Raw genomic sequence first — 18408 nt, 5'->3', positions numbered from 1 at the left:
TTTTCTGAAATGCACCTGTGGGTCTGTAGGGCCGAGGCTGCCCCTGCTGTGGGGAGACACACGTGTGCCTAGGAGCCCCCAGTTGGTGGGAAGGCGAGCCTCTGTTCTGGGCTCATGACTACAGGTAGGTGGCAGCTGGTTCTTACCCAGGGTGGCTTGCAGCCTGACCGCTGCATCCCACCTTCTGTGGATAGAGAGATGCATTCCCACAGCCTTTCTGTGCCAGGCTGCTGGGTACAAGGCTGGGGTATGCCAAGGTAGGTCAGGCACAGCTGTGCCACTCACAGCCAGGTGGCAAAGGCAGGCGCAGACCTCTGACACAAGAATGAGGTGCTGGAGGGGGGGATGTTTGGGGATGGCAGGGCTGGCTTTCCCAAGAGGGATGCATGTACAGGCCAGACAAGGTGGAAAAGGAGCATTGTAGGCAGGTACATAGCATCAGGGATCCCACGTGGTGGGCAAAGGGCATGGGAGCTGGGGCAGCGGGACTGGGCCCTTGGAGTCCTGTGGCCGGGCAGGGGGTGCTGGGTGCCCTAACCTGGGTCAGTGTGTTTCCATGGCTTCTTTTGGTGCCCACCGCAGACATCACCAAGTACCCTTTCCTGCTGTGCCAGAATTCCATCTCTGATTCTCCCTCAGCCCAGGGCCCCAGCAGCCCCCAGCAACAAGCCAGAGTTGGTCTGCATACCTCTGGCCACCAGGGAGCCAGTGAAAACTTTAGGGCAGACGTCACACTGTCTGTTGGAGGAGGGAGAGAATGGCCCAGAGCATGTGGGATCTCCTGAGGGGCTGGGTGGTCCTCCAGGCTGCAGGGTAAGGGAGCTGGACCCCCAGGTTGAGGAACTGTAGAGGAGCAGGAGTGTTCAGCCTTGAGCTGCTGGGATGCTAGCTCAGAGTGAGGCTGGGGGGTCTTCCATGTGAGCTGGGTGCTAAGCGGAGTCTGTCAACTCCCCATGGCACCTGCCTCAGAGAGGTTACCTTCTGGGGGTGGCTCCTGCCAGGGTGCACGCAAGGCCAGTGCTCAGAGGCTCAGCCTGGCGCCCCTGAACTGCCCTGGCTGCCCTGACCCTTGGTAGAGAGCTCCCGGGCTTGGGCTCTGATTTGGCACACTCCTTTGCTGTCAGTGCTCCACCCTGGGCTTGGCATAAAGATCTCCTCAGGCTGTGGTATCCTCATTTGTAAAATGGGGAAAGCCGCCTTTGCAGGGCTTTGGGGAGAAGAAGTGCTTTCAGAAGTTGCAAGGATGTGCTATTTGGTCAGTTGGGGTTGGGGATGGTTAGGGATGCATTTCTGTGTTCTCCGGAGGCAGTTCGGTCCCAGGGTTTCCCCCGGGGCAGGGGTCTGTGCCCTCTAGACCTGTGGTTGCTAACACCCTGCGCTTTCCTCCCCCAGCTCACTGTCTATTTGGGCAAGCGCGACTTTGTGGACCACATTGATCTGGTGGACCCTGTGGGTGAGTCCCTGGAGGATGGGGAGGGAGGAGAGGGGTGGACCTCAGGCCTCCAAAGGGGTGGGGGCATGAATTTGGCTTCCTGTTCCAGCTGCTAGCGTCTCTGTTCAAATGAGGACTTGAGGGTCTGGTACAGGCAGGCGATCTAGGAGCACTTAGCAGCCATCACTTACGTCACCAACAGTGGGGGCAGCTGCAATCATGGTCCTTGCATTACAGATGCGAAAGCCCCAGAGAGGCTTGTGTGATGGGCTTCAGGCAGCAAGCAGAGCAGGACTAAGGATCTGTTTATTTGACAGACTGAGTGACAGAGAGGGTTCACTCCCCAAATGCCTGCAACAGCCTGGGTCAGACCAAAGCCAGGAGCCAGGAGCTCCATCTGGGTCTCCTCCATAAGTAGTAGGGGTCCATCAACTCAGGCCATCTCCCACTGCTGTGTCAATTGCATTAACAGGGAGCTGGATTGGAAGTGGAGTGGCAGGGTCTCAGCCGGCATTCTGATACAAGATGTGGTTATTCCAGGTGATGGCTTAACCCTCCTTGATGGTTTTTTTTTTTTAAAGATTTATTTTATTATTTTTTTTTATTACAAAGTCAGATATACTGAGAGGAGGAGAGATAGAGAGGAAGTGGAGCTGCCGGGACTAGAACCAGCAGCCATATGGGATCAAGGCAAGGACCTTAGCCACCAGGCCACACCGCCAAGCCCGATAAATGATGTTTTAAGGAGAGACAAACAGACCAAAATGAGGCCCAGGCTAGAGGGCGGGACCTGGAGGCCAGATCACTTGAGGAATGAGTTTCATAGAGTGTGCCTTCCTTGTCATGTCCCGGGGTTGTGTCCCGGATCAGAGGGCAGCAGGGACATGCAGGGCACCAGAGCCGAGGGGACAGCACAGTGGCAGGTTTCAGGTTCTCTGGGGGTGACTCATGTGAAGAGAGGGTAGACACGTGGGGAGGGGTTCCTATGCCAGAGGGGAGTGGGCAGGGCCTGGGAACTCTCAGGCTGGCTTTACCCCTGCCTGGAGTCCTGACTTTGACCAGGGACCATATGGTTCTCATGGGAATTTGGGGAGCGAATGAGCAGGTGGAAGATCTCTCTCTCTCTGCCTTTCAAGTAAATAAACACATCTTATAGAGGGGCTGGTGCCATGACATAGTCGGCCTAGCCTCCGTCTACAGTGCTAGCATCCCATATGGTCATATGTTCAATTTCTGGCTGCTCCACTTTCCATCCACCTTTCTGCTAACGGCCTGGTAAAACCATGGAGGGTGGCTTGAGTCCTTGGGCTCCTTGCATCCAGGTGGGAGACCTAGAGGAAGCTCCTGGCTCCTGATCAGCTCAGCTCCAGGTGTTGAGGCCATTTGGGGAGTGAACCAATTGGATGGAAGATCTGTCTCTTCTTCTCTCTCTAACTTTGGCTTTCAAACATATATATGAATGTGTGTGTGTGTATATCTTTTTAAAAAAGAAAGAGGGAAGATATTGGGCATGGTCCTGTTGCTTGGAGCTACCAGGATGGGGCTGGGACCAGAAGCCCCACAGGTATTCACTTGCAGTCTCACAGCCTCTGAGGGCAGCATGGGGTAGGTGTGGGGATCAGGGAGAGAGACTCAGGGGTGGGGAATGCTGGGCAACATGGACTCCCCATTTAGTGCTCCCAGGAGCTCTGGGAGTAGATTCCGCAGGTCACAAGCCCTCTGTGGCTGTCCCTAGGTTCAGTGCAGAATTCGTTTATCAGCAGAACTTGACCCAAACTGATGGGATGTTGGGCCTTGGCTGACCTCCAGATGTGCATGCGGTGGCACATCCGTGTTCTGAGAAAGTCTCATTGGGCGAGTTTGTTGTGTAGACACCAACTGCTAGGGCTGGTGTCACAGGTGACTTTGCCTGGTAGGGGATCACGTATGTGGCACATTTTTGAGTGAATGCTGGGGTTGGGTGCAGGCTGGCCTTGCGTGTTCCTGCAGAGGTGGGAGTGGCATGGATGGCCAGGGGCTGACCCTGCCAGGCACAGTCTGGGATGGATGATCCTTGTGCTGTGTTGCCTCCACAATTCAGAGCTGCCCCATCCCAAAATGTATGTGGCCTTGGGCCTTCTCAGCCTGTGATTTTTTTTTTTTTTGTCTTTTGGAACGTTTATTTATTTTTATTTGAAAGGCAGAGTTACGGAGAGAAAATAGGAGATAAAGATTTTTCTGTCTGACGGTTCACTCTCCAATTGGCAACAATGGCTGAAGCTAGACTGTTCCAAAGCCAGGAGCCAGGAGCTTCTTCCAGGTCTTCCACGTGGAAACAGAGGCACAAGCTCTTGAGCCAGGCACATTAGCAGGGAGCTGAGTTGGACATGGAGCAGCTAGGACTTGAACTGGCATCCACATGGGCTATCAGTGCTATAGGAGGAGGCTTAGCCTGGTATACCACAGCGTTGTGCAATTCTTTTCTTTATTAAAGATTTTCTTATTTGGAAGCCTGGATGACAGGGAGCAAGAGAATGAGAGCTTCCATCCACTGACTTACTCCCTGAAGGTCTGCAGTGGCCAGGGCTGGGCCAGGCCAGAGCCAGGAGCCAGCAACTCCATCCAGTTCTCCCACTTGGGTAGCAGGAGCCCAAGTACTTGAGCTGTCCTTTCTTGCCTCTCTGAGTACACATCAGCAGGCAGCTGGACCGGAAGCAGAGCTGGCACTCAGATACAGGATTGGGCATCTCAGGTGATGGCTGAACCTACTGTACCACAATGCTCACTCTCCCTCCTCCCCCCCCCCCCTTGTATTTGGCTTCTTCCTAAAAGATGGGAGATGCACAGATCTGGTAACCTTTCTGGAACCACCAGCTGGGTCTGTGCCACTAAGCTGGGGAGAGTAGGTGTGCCACCCTGAGGGCTGGCCTTCTAGGGTTGGGTTTGGATTTGGGTTGGCATTTGGGGCTCAGGGCTTGAGGAAGGTCACTCACTCTCTGTCCTCCCCCAGATGGTGTGGTCCTGGTGGATCCCGAGTATCTCAAAGAGAGGAGAGGTAGGCTGTAGCCCCCACCCCTCCTCCCCACGAACCTCCAGCCTGGGACGTCTAGGGACGTCTTGCCCGTGTGCCTGGGAAGGAGACCAACTTATCCTGCTATCTCTCCCTGCCTGTTCATCCTCCCTGGTGATCCTGAAGGCCCCAGCCAGGCCCACAGCAGGTGTTCAGGCCTCCTGCCCCAGCCCTGCCATGCCAGTCTGGGGGTGCAGCAGAGCAGGAGTTAGGAAGGGAGGAGGCAGGGTTTTGAAGAGGGGGAAGAAGGGACAAGTCTCTGCCTGGCAGACGTCACCTGGCAGCACCTAACACCCCCTGACCTGGCCCCCACTTTTTGTGTCTTTCCACCTCTCTCCAGGCCAGACTGGCAGGGAGAGAGAGACAGAGACAGCCAGCAAGCAGTCCCTGCCTCCTGCCAGGACCCTCCCCACCCACCCACACAGGTCACCCTTCTAGGCACCCAATCATGGCCTCTGGGGGACATGGCACTGGTCTCCCCCTGTGCATGGGAGCAAGAGGGTGAGGGGGCTGCAGTGAGAGCCGTGGTGAGGTAGTGGTGGGGTGAGGGTTTTGCTGTGGCTCTCCCAGGCCCCTCCTCATGCCCTCTGCTCCCTCCCCACCCCCCTGCAGTCTACGTGACTCTCACCTGCGCCTTCCGCTATGGCCGGGAGGACCTGGATGTGCTGGGCCTGACTTTCCGCAAGGACCTGTTCGTGGCCAACGTGCAGTCCTTCCCACCAGCCCCGGAGGACAAGAAGCCCCTGACGAGGCTACAGGAGCGCCTCATCAAGAAGCTGGGCGAGCATGCCTACCCTTTCACCTTCGAGGTCAGGGAATGCCAGCCCCTTTACCCACCCCCACCCCACCTCCGCCCCAGGGACCCCGCCCTGGGGACCCACAGGGAGCACTAGTTACTTCTAGGAAGCTCCCAGGGTGGGCATGTGGGGGCAGGGGGCAGCTGAGCTCATGTCCCCCAGGCGTCCAGTATACTCAAACTACCTGTCACACTACCTGAATAGTGTCCCTTCTCTGCCCACCGCTGGGTGGTACCCTGATCGCTAGGATATCCCTTGAGTCCAGGTACTGGTGGGAAGCAGGGGGCCCCCGGGATGGCTGCGGAGAAGGAAGGAGCACTGACTGTGTGGCTCGGGGGTCACACATCAGCTCCAACTCCCTGCCCCAACTTCTCCCAACTCCGAGATCTCAGAGAGTTATGCTTCTTAGCTGCTAATCCCATGCTACCAGCTTAGAGCTGAGGGAGCGCTTGCTATGCTGCCCTAATGGGGGTGGGTGAGGGTGGGCAGAAGCCCTTGCTCACCTCTTCTGGTTCACACACCCTGGCTCACAGTGTCCCCTCTGCCCTCCAAGCCCCAGGGATGGCCCAGGCTCCTTCCCACCCCTTCCTCCTGGCATGAGCTTGCCTGTGTCCTGCCTCCTCTTGGAGTGACCCAGAGGTCCTTGCAGAGTTGTTCTGTCGTAGACAGGAACATGTTGGCAGGCCTGCAGGCCAGGAGGTGGACCTCCGTGACTGTGGTGACAGGGCCAGGCCTTTGGATAAAGCATGTTCAAGAGGGGCCTCTGGCCCTGGCTGAGGCATGACATGGCCGGGACTGATGCAGGCAGCACCACCTGGCCCCTGGAGCCTCTAGTTTGATGGAAGAGGCACAGCCTGCCCTCAAGGGCCTGGTGTGACGAATGTGTGGGAGTGGCAGGGCTATATGACGTGGGTAGAAACAGAGCTGCCTCCTGTGATAGTGGCTCATTGTGACTGTCTTTTGAACAGATCCCACCAAACCTGCCATGCTCTGTGACGTTGCAGCCTGGGCCAGAAGACACAGGCAAGGTACACCAGTCACCCCAAGCACAGTCTCTCGGGGTCTGGGATGTGCATGTTGCCGGGTCCTGGCTTTCATCCCTAGCTGGTGCCTGACCCATGGGAACCACCCACCTTGTGGGAACTTCCTTGGGACTGAGCCAGGCCAATTCCGCCTCGGACAAGCACAAAGCCACAGATGGCAGTCAGCCTCCCTCCCCGGCTCACCTGGATCCCCTCTGCCTGACGATAGGACTAGAATGCTCTGAGCACCTACAACTGGCCTCGCCCACCCCTCCAAGCAGCTGTGTACTGTGGCATGATTGCTGTTGTCCCCCAGATGGGGACAAGGCTCAGGGGAGGTGCGTGACAGCACGAGGACCCCAGGCCCTGGACTGTGGGAGAATAGGATGTGCCTCCTCCTGTGGTTAGAGAGCTGGGGGTCAGCAGACTGGCAGCACCTGTGTCGGCTTTACCTTCTGTAGGTCCATCTCAAAAGAGCAGAGCGCAGCCAGGGGCTCGGGGTGCCCAGTGCTATGAGGGGTGGGCAGGCAGAGAAAGCAGCTGTGGAGGGAGGCCACGCAGCCTGACTGGCCGGGCTGAGATTGTCAGGGTCAGACCCCGAGCAGCAGCAGCAGAATTGAACGGTGGGAGGTGAGGTCCTGGACAGCAGGCACACACCTGCCGTTCCATGGCCCTGTGCTCAGCGGCCCCTGCACTGTAACAGGCCTGTGGTGTGGACTACGAAGTCAAGGCCTTCTGCGCTGAGAACCTGGAGGAGAAGATCCACAAGCGGTGAGGAGGCCAACGGTGCCGGGATGGGTGGGGTGCGCTTGGCCAGCCGGGGGAAGGAGAAGGCAGACAAGAGGGGCAGGGTCTGAAAAGGAGATCAGCCACAATACCTGGAAGTGTGGGAGGAGGAGCAGGACATTCCTGCCTCTGGACCTCAGAGAAGGGCACGTGGAAGGCTGACAGGTCATGCACCAAGGACTGCCTGGGGGAGGTGGCCCCAGCAGCTCTTCCTTGACACTACTGCACTGGCTTCCTGCCTCAGCTCTTGTCCCCTCCAGGCCACTTGTTCTGACTGCAGGCTGTAGAGGCCGTCAGCAAGACCCAAGGGCTGGGGCTGAGGCCCAGAGCAAGGAGCAGGGGAGGTGAGAGGAGGAGCTTCCCCCTGGAGGGGCACAGCCCAGGCTGGCAGTAGGGAGAGTAGCCCTGACTTCCCATGCCTGCCACTCCCAGGGTCCTGCCTCTTGCTGCCCCTCCATCCTATGTTGGCACCGTGGTTAACTACAGCCACCTCCTAGGGAGTGGGCTTTGCCTGCCACCTGGTGGTCATAGGCCGTACTGCAGGTACAGTGAGCCAGCGTTGGGAGGAGGGAGACCCTTGGACTGGGGGGGAAGGGCTTGACTATGGCAAGGAACAGGAGCCACCAGGCCCATCCCTGTAACAATTTAAGTCCACACCAAAGGATGACTAAGAGTGAGGAATTAGGAACCACCATTCCCAAGGACTCACTGGGCAACAGACTGGGCAAGCTGGACTAACATACCGCAGATTACCCTCACACCTTCGTCCTGCTGTTGTCACTGTTTCACAGATGAAGATGCTGAGGCCCAGGAAAGCTAAGTTAGTAAGAGAGGCAGGAGTTAGGCACTCCCGAGTTCAGGAACTGGATCTCCAGTTTCAGGGAAATGAGATAGTTGTCTGAGACATGGGGCTGCCCACGTGTGCAGCATGGGGGTCTCCATCCCCTCACCCATGCCTGATGTCCTTGCTTAAGTCCAGTCAGCTCTGCTGAGCCTGTCTCATCTGCAGGCTCTGTCCCTCATTGGGTGTCCTTCCCTGGCGTGCGCCCCCAGCATCTGCACCCCTTCCCACTGAATCGCAGCTCCTCCCCTGTCCTCAGCATCCTGTCCCTTGGTGCACACCAGGCAGCTGTGGTTGCACAGCAGCGGGCTTACACACACATTCCTCTCCCCAGGGTCTGGGAATGAAAGTAGCCCAGGGTGGGGAGTGGTTCTAGGATGGGGTGTAAGACTTGCATCAACTTCACATCATACAGTTGGATGCTAAGGCCATGGGGAGCCTGGGTGTGTGTGTGGGGGGGCGGGGGTCTCTGGAGCAGGAGAGGGCTGTGGGGAAACACCAGGAAAGGGGCCAGAGGTGGGGTCTCTGGTCATCTCTCCCCCTGGCCATATCCACCAGGAACTCTGTGCGTCTGGTCATCCGGAAGGTTCAGTATGCTCCCGAGAGGCCCGGCCCCCAGCCCACAGCTGAGACCACCAGGCAGTTCCTCATGTCCGACAAGCCCCTGCACCTGGAGGCCTCCCTGGACAAGGAGGTAGGAAGGAGGCAGGACCGAGGGTGGGGGTAGGGATGGGATGGGGTTGGTGGGCGGGGCCTAGGCCTCAGATTCCAGCTCTAGGACCACAGATCAAGCCACCTCAGCCCTCTCTTGGGTACGTGAGGAAGTCTCTCGGGGCCTGATGAATGGTGGAGGGGTGCAGGTGCCTGCACAGGGCCTAGTCCTCCCCACCCAGCTCTGCAGAAGCAGGTTCAGGGAGGTGAACCCTTGAGTGACAGAGCAGTAATACCCTTGAGGAGGTCAGGGACACCCCGAGCTGGACACTCTTGAACCTTAATCCCTAACCCTGCCCTCTAGCCCCAGGACTTGGTCCAGTGCCGGAGCCTGAAGCTTAGTGCATCTGCTGGTGTCAGTGTACAGTGAGAACAGGGTCAGCGTAGCCAGGGTTGGGGGAGCCCTCCCAACCAACCCTCCCCCTTTCCTTCTGTTGCTGCCCAGATCTACTACCATGGCGAACCCATCAGTGTTAACGTCCATGTCACCAACAACACCAACAAGACCGTGAAGAAGATCAAGATCTCAGGTACCCTGGGGACAGCTCAGGCGGGTGAGGGTGGGCTAGCCTGGGGACCTGCCCTGGTTCAAATAGCCTTGGAAGTGATCCCGAAGCCAGTGGATGTGGCTGGGTGCTTATTGGCCAGCTCACCACCTGTGGGTGTGGCTGTGGTTAGGACCCCGGCTACTTATTGGCCAGGTGAGCTGGGTTTGGGGCAGAGCTGCCCTGGAAGGGGCGATGGGGGGTGGGCTTCCCTCCTGCAGCCCCTTTGGGGTTCACATACCTTGCTACCCTCCCTAGTGCGTCAGTACGCGGACATCTGCCTCTTCAACACCGCGCAGTACAAGTGCCCCGTCGCCATGGAGGAGGCTGAGTAAGTGAACACCAGTTTGGCCCTGGATGGGCAAGCTGGTGAGCAAAAGCAGGACCAGCCCCCGCCACAGGTGTCTGCACCCACTCTCTGGTGGAGGCCCTCAGGCTTGTTGCTGCTCCAAGTGGGAGGAGAGAACCTTCTAGAAAAACCATCCAAATTCTTTAGTTAGAAGAAAAGGCATTCTTCAGGGGATGATCCAGAAAAGCTGAGTGACTGAAGAGATGCCATTGAGTGCAGGGGGACTGGAGATGTGGAGAGAATCCTTGCTGGGGGGTCTGGCACTTGGCTGGAGGGGGCTGCTTCCAGGAGCTTCCTGGTGGCCAAGGCAGTAGGTATGCAGCTCTAGCCATCTGACGTGGAAGTCCTGCAGCTCCCTGGATAAGAGGAGTTGTGTGGAACATTGGAGACTAACCGCGTCTTCCTGGAACCTTCCGGAAGTTCTAGGCTTGAGGAGGGCCCCTACAGCCCAGCATAGCTTGGTTCCCAGCTTGGCGACCGTAATGCAGGTGCAGGGGTTCCACGTGAAACACCTGTGGCTACCTATAGGAAGCAGATGCTCCTGTTAGAAGCTCCTGGCCCTGCAATTGTGTTTTATGTAGTTTTATATACACACATATATGAGTGTGTATATGTATATTTATATACAGTTTGGAAAATGTTGATATCCAGACAGCTTATTCATAATACACATTTCCATGAGCTTTTTGAAGATCCCAGTTTGCCCGAGAGTGGAAACTCCAGGCTGTGCAGAGGTGCCAGCAGCTTCGTGACTAAGCACAGATGGCCGAGTAGGTGGTCATGGTATCCTAGGGCTGTCTGTGGGTCAGGGGTGGGAGTCCCAGGGTTGGGACCTTCTCGGTCTCACAGAACTGGGCCCTGACTTGGGCCATGTGCAATTCCAGGCTTGCCCACTGTCTGCTTGCCTGCCAGCTCTGTCCTTGAAAAGAAGAAAGGGGTAGGGCAGGAGCAAAAACAAGGAAAGCTGACATGGTTAGGATTCCCGGGATATGATGGAGAGACAGAGGGGAGACAAAGCCAGGACCGTGGCCCAGGCCTCTTGTGCGGATGGAAGGAAGCCAAGCACTTGAGTCCTCACCCCGGGCTCCCAGGGTACGCATCAGCAGGGAGCTGGAGCCAGTTCACATCCAAGCCCTCCACGGAGGGAAGCCTGTGTCTCAAGCAGCATCTGGAACACTGGGCCCAGCGCCTGCCCCCAACAGGTGTAGCATGAGGTGGTGCACAGGTGGGTGCCCAGCAGCTTCCTGCTGGTTGTGTTCAGAGCTGGAACTTTTCAGGTCAGCCTGTGTTACCACCATGCTCTTGGCTAACAGGACTTTTGGTGAGATCCCCTCAATCAGCCGTGTGTGTCCTCTGAGTGGTTGGGGTCTGCCTGCCAGGACTGCGTCTGATCCATGTGGTCCCTGCACCTGGCAGGGACAGAGGTGGGGTGGGAGCAGTCTGGATGTCCTGATGGCTTGCTGGTGTGTGAGAAAGAGGAGGAGACTGATTTATATCTGCCCTGCTTCTCCCCAGCGACACCGTGGCCCCCAGCTCAACGTTCTGCAAGGTCTACACGCTCACCCCATTCCTGGCCAACAACCGAGAGAAGCGGGGCCTGGCGCTGGATGGAAAACTCAAGCATGAGGACACGAACTTGGCCTCCAGCACACTGTGAGGCTCCCCCATGGGCCCCACCAGTGTGGAGACAGAGCTTGGGCTGCCCTCATTCTCAGCTGCTCCAGGGGTGTCCTCGGGAGCTTGGTCTGTTGGGGAGGCTCTCCCCCAGAGAACAAGGTCCCCCCAAATCCATTCACTCCATCAGTGCCAGCCCCACCAGCGCACACAGAAAGGGATGGGGGGCAATCTAGGAAGACTTCCTGGAAGAGGCAGGAGGGAAAGAAGGGAGTGGCCGGTGCCTGGGAGGGTCCTGGTGGCAGGTGATGAACAGGAGGGGCTGGGCCCAGTGGTGAGCTGGGCTAGACTAGGTGTGTGGGCTGCCTCTAGGCTGTGTGATCGCTCCTGTCCATACGACTTCAGCAGGTTTCTCTGCTCCAGCAGGACAGCGTGTCACCCTTCCCACCCAGGGCTTGCCTGGTGGGGGTAGTTGGGATGGACTGTGGCCCTCCAGTGCCCCTCACCCCCAGCCCTAAACAATACCACCCACCCTCAGCCTCCCCTTACACCCACACAGCTGTGAGAGAGGCTGGCTCCTTGGGAGGGTGGGAGGGGCTGCACTCCCAGAGGCCACGCCCACCCTGCTCATCTGGAGGCTCAGTTGGCTGAATGGCCCAAGATGGGCTGGACAGCTGCTGCCCCTACAGCTCTGTCCCCTCATCACTCCCCAGACTGCTTCCCTTGTCACCCACAGGATGCGGGAAGGGGCCAACCGCGAGGTTCTGGGCATCATTGTCTCCTACAAAGTGAAGGTCAAGCTGGTGGTGTCGCGGGGCGGGTGAGTGCTGTCCAGGGCCCCTGTCCCACCATCCCCTGCTTCCCTCCCTCACCTCCTTCTGGTCCCTTCTCTGCCTCTTTCTTCCTCTTCCTCCTCTTTCAGGGGTCTCTTCTCTCTCTGGCCTTTGCCCTGAGGTTGGCTGTGGCCCCAAAAGGGAGGATGTTGAGGCCTGGGAATCCCAGGGATGCTGACCACTTATTCCACCTTGGGGTGCAGCAAGCCCTGCTCCAGCTTATGCTGGGGACATAATTGAAGGGGCTCAGAACCCTAGAGCTGGACAGGGGGTTTGCTAGTAGCTCTGGCTTCCCCATTTCATCGATGCCCACACAGTTGGCCAAACGTTTGCTTAAAATCTTCCCCCAACCCCACACCACCAAGGACAGGGGGTTGACTGGATGTTGGGGTCATGGTACTTCCTAGCCCTGAGAAGAGTTTTGTGGGGACATAGGGCAGACCCCCACTCTCCCTGTATACATGTTATAAGCCATTACTGGGATTTCTGCTTTGTCAGAGGATGCATTCTAATTTTTTTTTAGAAGTTTCTATAGAGACCGACAGTTCAACAGAGCACGTGTTGGGCTGTGACTTAGGGTGCTACGTGAGATGCCAGTGTTTGGTACCTGGCTCCCCTCCTGGGTCCAGTGTCCCACTGAGGGGAACCCTGGGAGGCAGTTGGGATGACACCCAGAGCAGGAGGCCTGGACAGCGGGTTCCTGGCCCCTGGTGCTGGCTGCCCTGTCACAGGCATTCGGGGAGTCAAACTAGGGGGTAGTATCTTTCTCTGTGTCTCTATCTCTCCAATAAATAAACAAAATTTAAAAAATAAAATAACCCTAAAACTAAATACCATTCAATGTAGAATCTCCTTTATTGTGAACGCTCCCTTGTAAGTGGCTGAGTGCAGAACTGGGCACCTGTTTCTAGTGCCTGAGTAATCCCCAATGCCTTGTGGGACTCACGGCCTTGACACGTTCTCGTTTAGCCCTGGGAGATGTCCTTCCGCCCTTGGCTAGCTACCTCCAGACCTCATGTGCAGCAGGCAGCAAGGGAGGTGTGAGTGTGTGTTTTAAGGAGAGGCAGAGGGAGATCTTCCACCCCCTGGTTCACTCCCCACATGGCATCAACAGCCGGGTCTGGGCAGACAGAAGCCAGGAGCCCAGAACTGCATCCACTTCTCCCATGGGAGTGGCAGGGGAATAAACACTTGGGCCGTTGCCTGCTGCCTCCCAGGCACATCAGCAGGGAATAGGATCAGAAACAGCAGTGGGACTGTGTCCTGGGCCTCAGGTTGGGATATCAGTACCACAGACCACTAATGGCTTAACCTGCTATAATGCAGTGCCAGCCACTGGGGCTAGGTGGGCCAGAGGAGGGGTCTTTCCTGAGGAGGGGCCTGCAGCTCAGGGTTTGCTGAGCTGGGCTTGGATCCCAGCCCACAAACCCTCCCCATCCCCAGGGGCAGGGCCCTGCCATTTCAGAGCACCCGTGGGTGAGCTGTGGGGCTGTGCAGTGTGGGGGGGAGGGGGGCAGGGGTGAGCTGTGGGGCTGTGCAGTGTGAGGTGGGGGGCAGGGGTGAGCTGTGGGGCTATGCAGTGTGATGTGGGGGGCAGGGGTGAGCTGTGGGGCTGTGCAGTGTGAGGTGGGGGGCAGGGGTGAGCTGTGGGGCCCGTGCAGTGGGAGGTAGAGGGCAGGGGTGAGCTGTGGGGCTGTGCAGTGTGAGGTGGGGGGCAGGGGTGAGCTGTGGGGCTGTGCAGTGTGAGGTGGGGGGCAGGGGTGAGCTGTGGGGCCCGTGCAGTGTGAGGCGGGGGCAGGGGTGAGCTGTGGGGCTGTGCAGTGGGAGGTGGGGGGCAGGGGTGAGCTGTGGGGCCTGTGCAGTGTGAGGCGGGGGGCAGGGGTGAGCTGTGGGGCCTGTGCAGTGTGAGGTAGAGGGCAGGGGTGAGCTGTGGGGCTGTGCAGTGTGAGGCGGGGGGCAGGGGTGAGCTGTGGGGCTGTGCAGTGGGAGGTGGGGGGCAGGGGTGTGTGTCCAGGGTCTGCTCCACCTGAGGGGCAGCAGAGGTAGTGAATGAATGTGCTTTCTCTTTTCTTCTCTCAACTCTCTCCTGACCACTCCTCCTGCCTCCTCTGACCCACTCAGCCTGTTGGGAGATCTGGCATCCAGGTAAATTCCCTCGCTTGAGCCTGGCTGATCTGTCCCCTTCCTTCAGGGCCCGCAGACCCACAAATCTGCAGCACAGGGGGGTGCTGGGTTTGGAAGGAACCTTAGTGAGTCATTTCAGATCGCCAGGGCCAGGTGTGTTGGGGTACCCAAGCCTTTGTGAGAAAGACACGGCCTATCTTGTGAAGGCTGCACCTCGCGATGCCGTCCGTGGCTGTCACGGGCAGCAAAGCACAGCAGTGGTCTGGGTTGAGCTGTCAGAATGGGTGGTCTGCGAGGTTACAGGTTTTTTTGGAGAAGTGCAGGCTTTGTGACTCAGCAACTGCTGCCCATGGGTGAGGAGGAGTTGCTGAGAGTGGTCAAGGAAGGGTCGTCCTGGGGTCTGTCTTTGTGGACTGACTTCCCAGGGACAATGGTGAGTGAGCCCCCAGCGTGCATGTGGCCTCTCCCTGGCACAAGGCGGCCTCTGGCTTGTCCTAGGGAATCATAGCCGAGTTGTCAGAGGTGAAATTCTGTGAGCTCTGTGTAGCAAAGGTTTTCGGCCCCTGGTTTTGTGGCTAGGCTGGCTCTGGGTGCTGAATTCGAGATGGGAATGAAAGACAGGCCAGGAGCTTCCCTCCGGGGCTTTTGTGGGGGCTGGCAAACCTCAGGTTCCTGCAGTTTCTGTTCCACAATGGCTCACCTACCTGTGGACCTAAAAGGGCAGTGAAAAAAAAAAAAACCCAAAGAGCTCCGACAGCCTGTTCACCCGAGTGCCAATCCCAGCAGGGTGGCGACTCTGATGGGCACAAACCCCTCAGTTCAGCCAGGCTTTCACGTCTGCCTGCCATCTTCTGGACTCCTCCCCTACAGGGCAGGGACTCTGCTCTCCTGGTCTGCAGCTGAGCCTAGGGAGCCTCACAGGTGTATCAGGCTGGACCAGGGAGAGGTGGAGCTGGTGGGACAGATCTCAGAGCACAGCCTGTGCCCTTGGCCACTGTGCTGCCCTGGGAGACAATGTGTCAGCAGACGAGAGGTAGGTGTTAGGACTGGCTGTCGGGGGTGTCCCAGGGTGATGCTGAGAGAAGGCTCCAGGCTGTTGTCACAATTGCACTGCTGCCATGTGGTACTGAGGGCGTGACCACGGAGCTGGAGTCCTCTCTTAGTCACCCAGACTTGGGCAGGATGTATTAATCTTGTTCCTCAGTTTTCACATCCATTCACTGGGGTCAGGGATAGGGTTGATGGAATGATTCAATGGGCTGCTGTGTGGGAAGAGTCCAGAAGAGTCCTTGGCCCAATCAGTGCCATGGCAGTGTTTGCCCTTCAGGGACATGGGCAGCGAAGGCTGGATTGGAAGCGCTGGCTCATGCCTGGCACCTCCGATCCCCTCAGCAGGCTGTCTGTGTGCAGCAGGGCCCAGTTCCAGGGAAGTAGGGTGCATGGGGGTGGACATGCTCACAGCCAGGAGCTGGGCAGGCAGGGGTGGCGTAGTGGCAGGCATCTGAGGTAGGTGGGCTCCAGGGCACCTGTGGGGCCACCCAGGGACTGTGATGCCCACTGTCTTGGGTTGTCCTCTCCAGGGGCTCTCGTCCACAAAGGGAGAGATTTCTGTTTTTTTAGGGAAGAGGTCACTTAAGTTCTTCTAGAGAGAGGGAGGCTCAAAGAGGGCAGGGACCAGCTGCTCCCACCAGGAACCCTACCCCTCTGCATCCAGTGGCCATGGAGTCAGCTTGAGGCTCAAGGCTCAGTACCCCTGGCTCTCTCTCTCTGTTTCAGTGACGTGGCCGTGGAACTGCCCTTCACTCTAATGCACCCCAAACCCAAAGAGGAGCCCCCACATCGGGAAGGTGAGCAGGATTAGGGTTGGGGGAAATCCCTGCTGTGGGGGTCTCCAGATGGGTCAGCCCCCGCCTGGGTCAGCCTCTCCCCAGCCCTCAGCATCCTTTGTGGTCCCCACAACTCTCACTGAAGATCTCTGTGGGAGATCGGGGCTGGGAGTTGGGGAGGGAGCTCCTGGCTTGGGATCCAGGCATGGGCTGGGTCCTGGTTGGGAGTAGGAGGAAGGGCTGTGTAGACAGCATTCTTGGTGGCATCCAACTGGCCACAGTTCATGGACTCACAGTTCATGATACACAGCTCCAGATCAGTGAGACTCAGAAAGGGTTGTCTTAGCATCAGTGGGAGGTATGGGCAGTGTATTAAGTGAGAAGCTGCTGGCAGCCTGGGGTTTCCCTGCTCTTTTGGGCATCTGGAACCCTGTGCTGACCTTTAGATGATTGGGGTGTTCCAGGATGGGTTGGGAGCCCATTTCTTTCTTGGTCCACTCAATTGAACCTGGCTGTCCCGGGGTCCCAGGCTGTGCCCACCTTCTATACTAACCTCTGGGTGCCCCCTGCTCTGTGTTCAGTTCCAGAGAACGAGACGCCGGTAGACACCAATCTCATAGAACTTGACACCAAGTAAGCGGAACCCTGCCTGCTCATATTGGGGGTGGGGAAGGTGCAGAGGGCATGGGAGCGGGGTGGTCATTTGCTTACATGCTTATGAACCTTATCTGGAGGAACAGCCTGCTGAGAGCCACCTTTGCTCACCTCTTCAGCAGCCCGCTTGCCTGCATGTGACTTGAAGGCCATGCCTGTTCCTCTTCCTCCTGCCTTGGTGGGGTCTGTCTTCCTTCGTCCTTGCACGTCCGTTCATCAGTCCGTGCGTCCGTCCACCCACAGCACCTGCTCACCTCACATAGGGCTGGTGCCGCCTCACTGATGGAATCAGGCAGTGGGGTGGGCCAGGATCGGGGGCTGGTGGCTCCTGGCTCAGAGGCTGGGGTGTGCAGGACAGTGTGCTGACCGCTTGTCTCCAGGATCAAGTGGCTTGGTTGCTGAAGCTCCCAAGATCCCTGCCATAGTTTCCCCCCAGGATACTTCTGGGATATGGGGCATCTGATTTCCCCTGAGCATGCCCCGTGCAGCAGCTGCCGTCTGTGGAGGCAGGGATCGTTGGGTCCCGAGTGGACAGATTTTAGGGTAGAAGGGAGTGGCCGTTAGCGCTGACCTGCCCTGCCTTGCCCTGTCCTGCCCCACCCCAGCCTGCTGTAAGGATGGCTCCATGTGGGTGTGAGCCTGCTGTGGCTGCGGGAGAAGCTAGCGCCTCCAGCTGCTGCAAACACACTGGGTGGGGCTGCTTGGGTCTGGTCTTAGGGGTTGAGAATTTGCGTGAAGTTACTAGGGTCCAGCCCCTGCCCTGTGAGAGCCTTTCTTTTCTGGACATTGAGGCATGCGGCTGGCTCCTTTACTCCTTCCCAGGTCCACTACACCACCCCACTTTCCTAGCCTTTAGCATCACGACCCCTCCCATCCAGCAACCCCAGAGGCCTCCTGCGTCCCAGCTTTGCTTGGCTGGGCTGCGGGAGAAGCTAGCGCCTCCAGCTGCTGCAAACACACTGTTTCTCCTTGTTTCTTCCTCCAGCGATGATGACATTGTGTTTGAGGACTTTGCCCGGCAGAGGCTGAAAGGCATGAAGGATGACAAGGAGGAAGAGGAGGACGTCACGGGCTCCCCGAGGCTTAACAACAGATAGGCTGGGGCCGGCTTTCCCTATGGGCAGCTCCGGTTCTCACACACTAGGATGCTTCTCCGTCTACTTCCTATTCTGGTGTCCGCCCCCACCCCTGCCCCTTCCTGCCCCACCCTGCTACCCTGTTCTTCCAGTTTCTCCCAGGGGGCCCAGGGGTGGTTTTTTAGGGGGGCCTTGGAGATGAGCCTCAGGACCGGCCCCGCAGCCTCCATGGCAACAGGACTCCAGCGTGCCCTCCTTCCTGTCTTCACACTCCGTTCTCACTCCACCTGCTCCTGTTCCCGGAAAGGCCACCTGTGGCCTTGGGAATGGCCTGGTGTTAGGAGGAAGGAAAGAGGGAGGTTGAGGACTTGGAGACACTGGGTTTGCAGGCCTCAGACAAAGGAGACAACATGCACAGCAGCCCCTGATGGTTAGTGTGGTCTGGCAGCTAAAAGATGACCCACCTTGAAGGCCACCTTCTCCTGGCTGGAGGAGGCAGGCTGCAGATTGATGCTCAATGCCTTTGTGCAGTTTGGAACACCAAAGACCTCTCCCTCCTGCCCGCTCCACCCTGGCCCCTTGAGCCTGTGTTGGACAGTGACCTTCATGGACGGTTCCTAGCCCAGGGAGTGGAGAACAGCAACTGGACTTTGTTGCCAGCGGTATTGCCAGTCGAAGGGAGGCCGTGTGAGCTAGCTGAGTGCATCAGCGTGGGTTGGCATGCCGCATTGGGTCAGCCTGTACTTCAG

At 57.9% G+C, this 18408-nt stretch overlaps 1 protein-coding gene across 4 annotated transcripts in view; it reads left to right on the top strand.

Annotated features, from left to right (window-relative positions):
* The window catches only part of ARRB1 (arrestin beta 1), a 65614-nt gene extending 47408 nt beyond the window's left edge, over nt 1-18206 (top strand). For 3 of the 4 annotated variants that reach the window (XM_004589888.3, XM_058663586.1, XM_058663588.1), the window contains exons 3-16: nt 1393-1453; nt 4422-4466; nt 5094-5290; nt 6247-6306; nt 7004-7071; nt 8486-8621; nt 9084-9168; nt 9442-9514; nt 11048-11185; nt 11883-11966; nt 14101-14124; nt 15880-15950; nt 16511-16562; nt 17569-18206. In XM_004589888.3, the coding sequence (XP_004589945.1) occupies nt 1393-1453; nt 4422-4466; nt 5094-5290; nt 6247-6306; nt 7004-7071; nt 8486-8621; nt 9084-9168; nt 9442-9514; nt 11048-11185; nt 11883-11966; nt 14101-14124; nt 15880-15950; nt 16511-16562; nt 17569-17680 (1206 nt within the window). In that variant the 3' untranslated portion in view covers nt 17681-18206. The remainder of the gene's footprint in view (nt 1-1392; nt 1454-4421; nt 4467-5093; nt 5291-6246; nt 6307-7003; nt 7072-8485; nt 8622-9083; nt 9169-9441; nt 9515-11047; nt 11186-11882; nt 11967-14100; nt 14125-15879; nt 15951-16510; nt 16563-17568) is intronic. The other variant, XM_058663587.1, reaches the window with a different exon arrangement.
* The last annotated feature ends 202 nt before the right edge of the window (nt 18207-18408 follow it).

This window comes from Ochotona princeps, chromosome 4, assembly GCF_030435755.1.
Source record: "Ochotona princeps isolate mOchPri1 chromosome 4, mOchPri1.hap1, whole genome shotgun sequence".
Lineage (NCBI taxonomy): Eukaryota > Metazoa > Chordata > Mammalia > Lagomorpha > Ochotonidae > Ochotona > Ochotona princeps.
The sequence above is the reverse complement of the archived record's forward strand: the minus strand, read 5'-3'. Positions and strand labels throughout refer to the sequence as shown.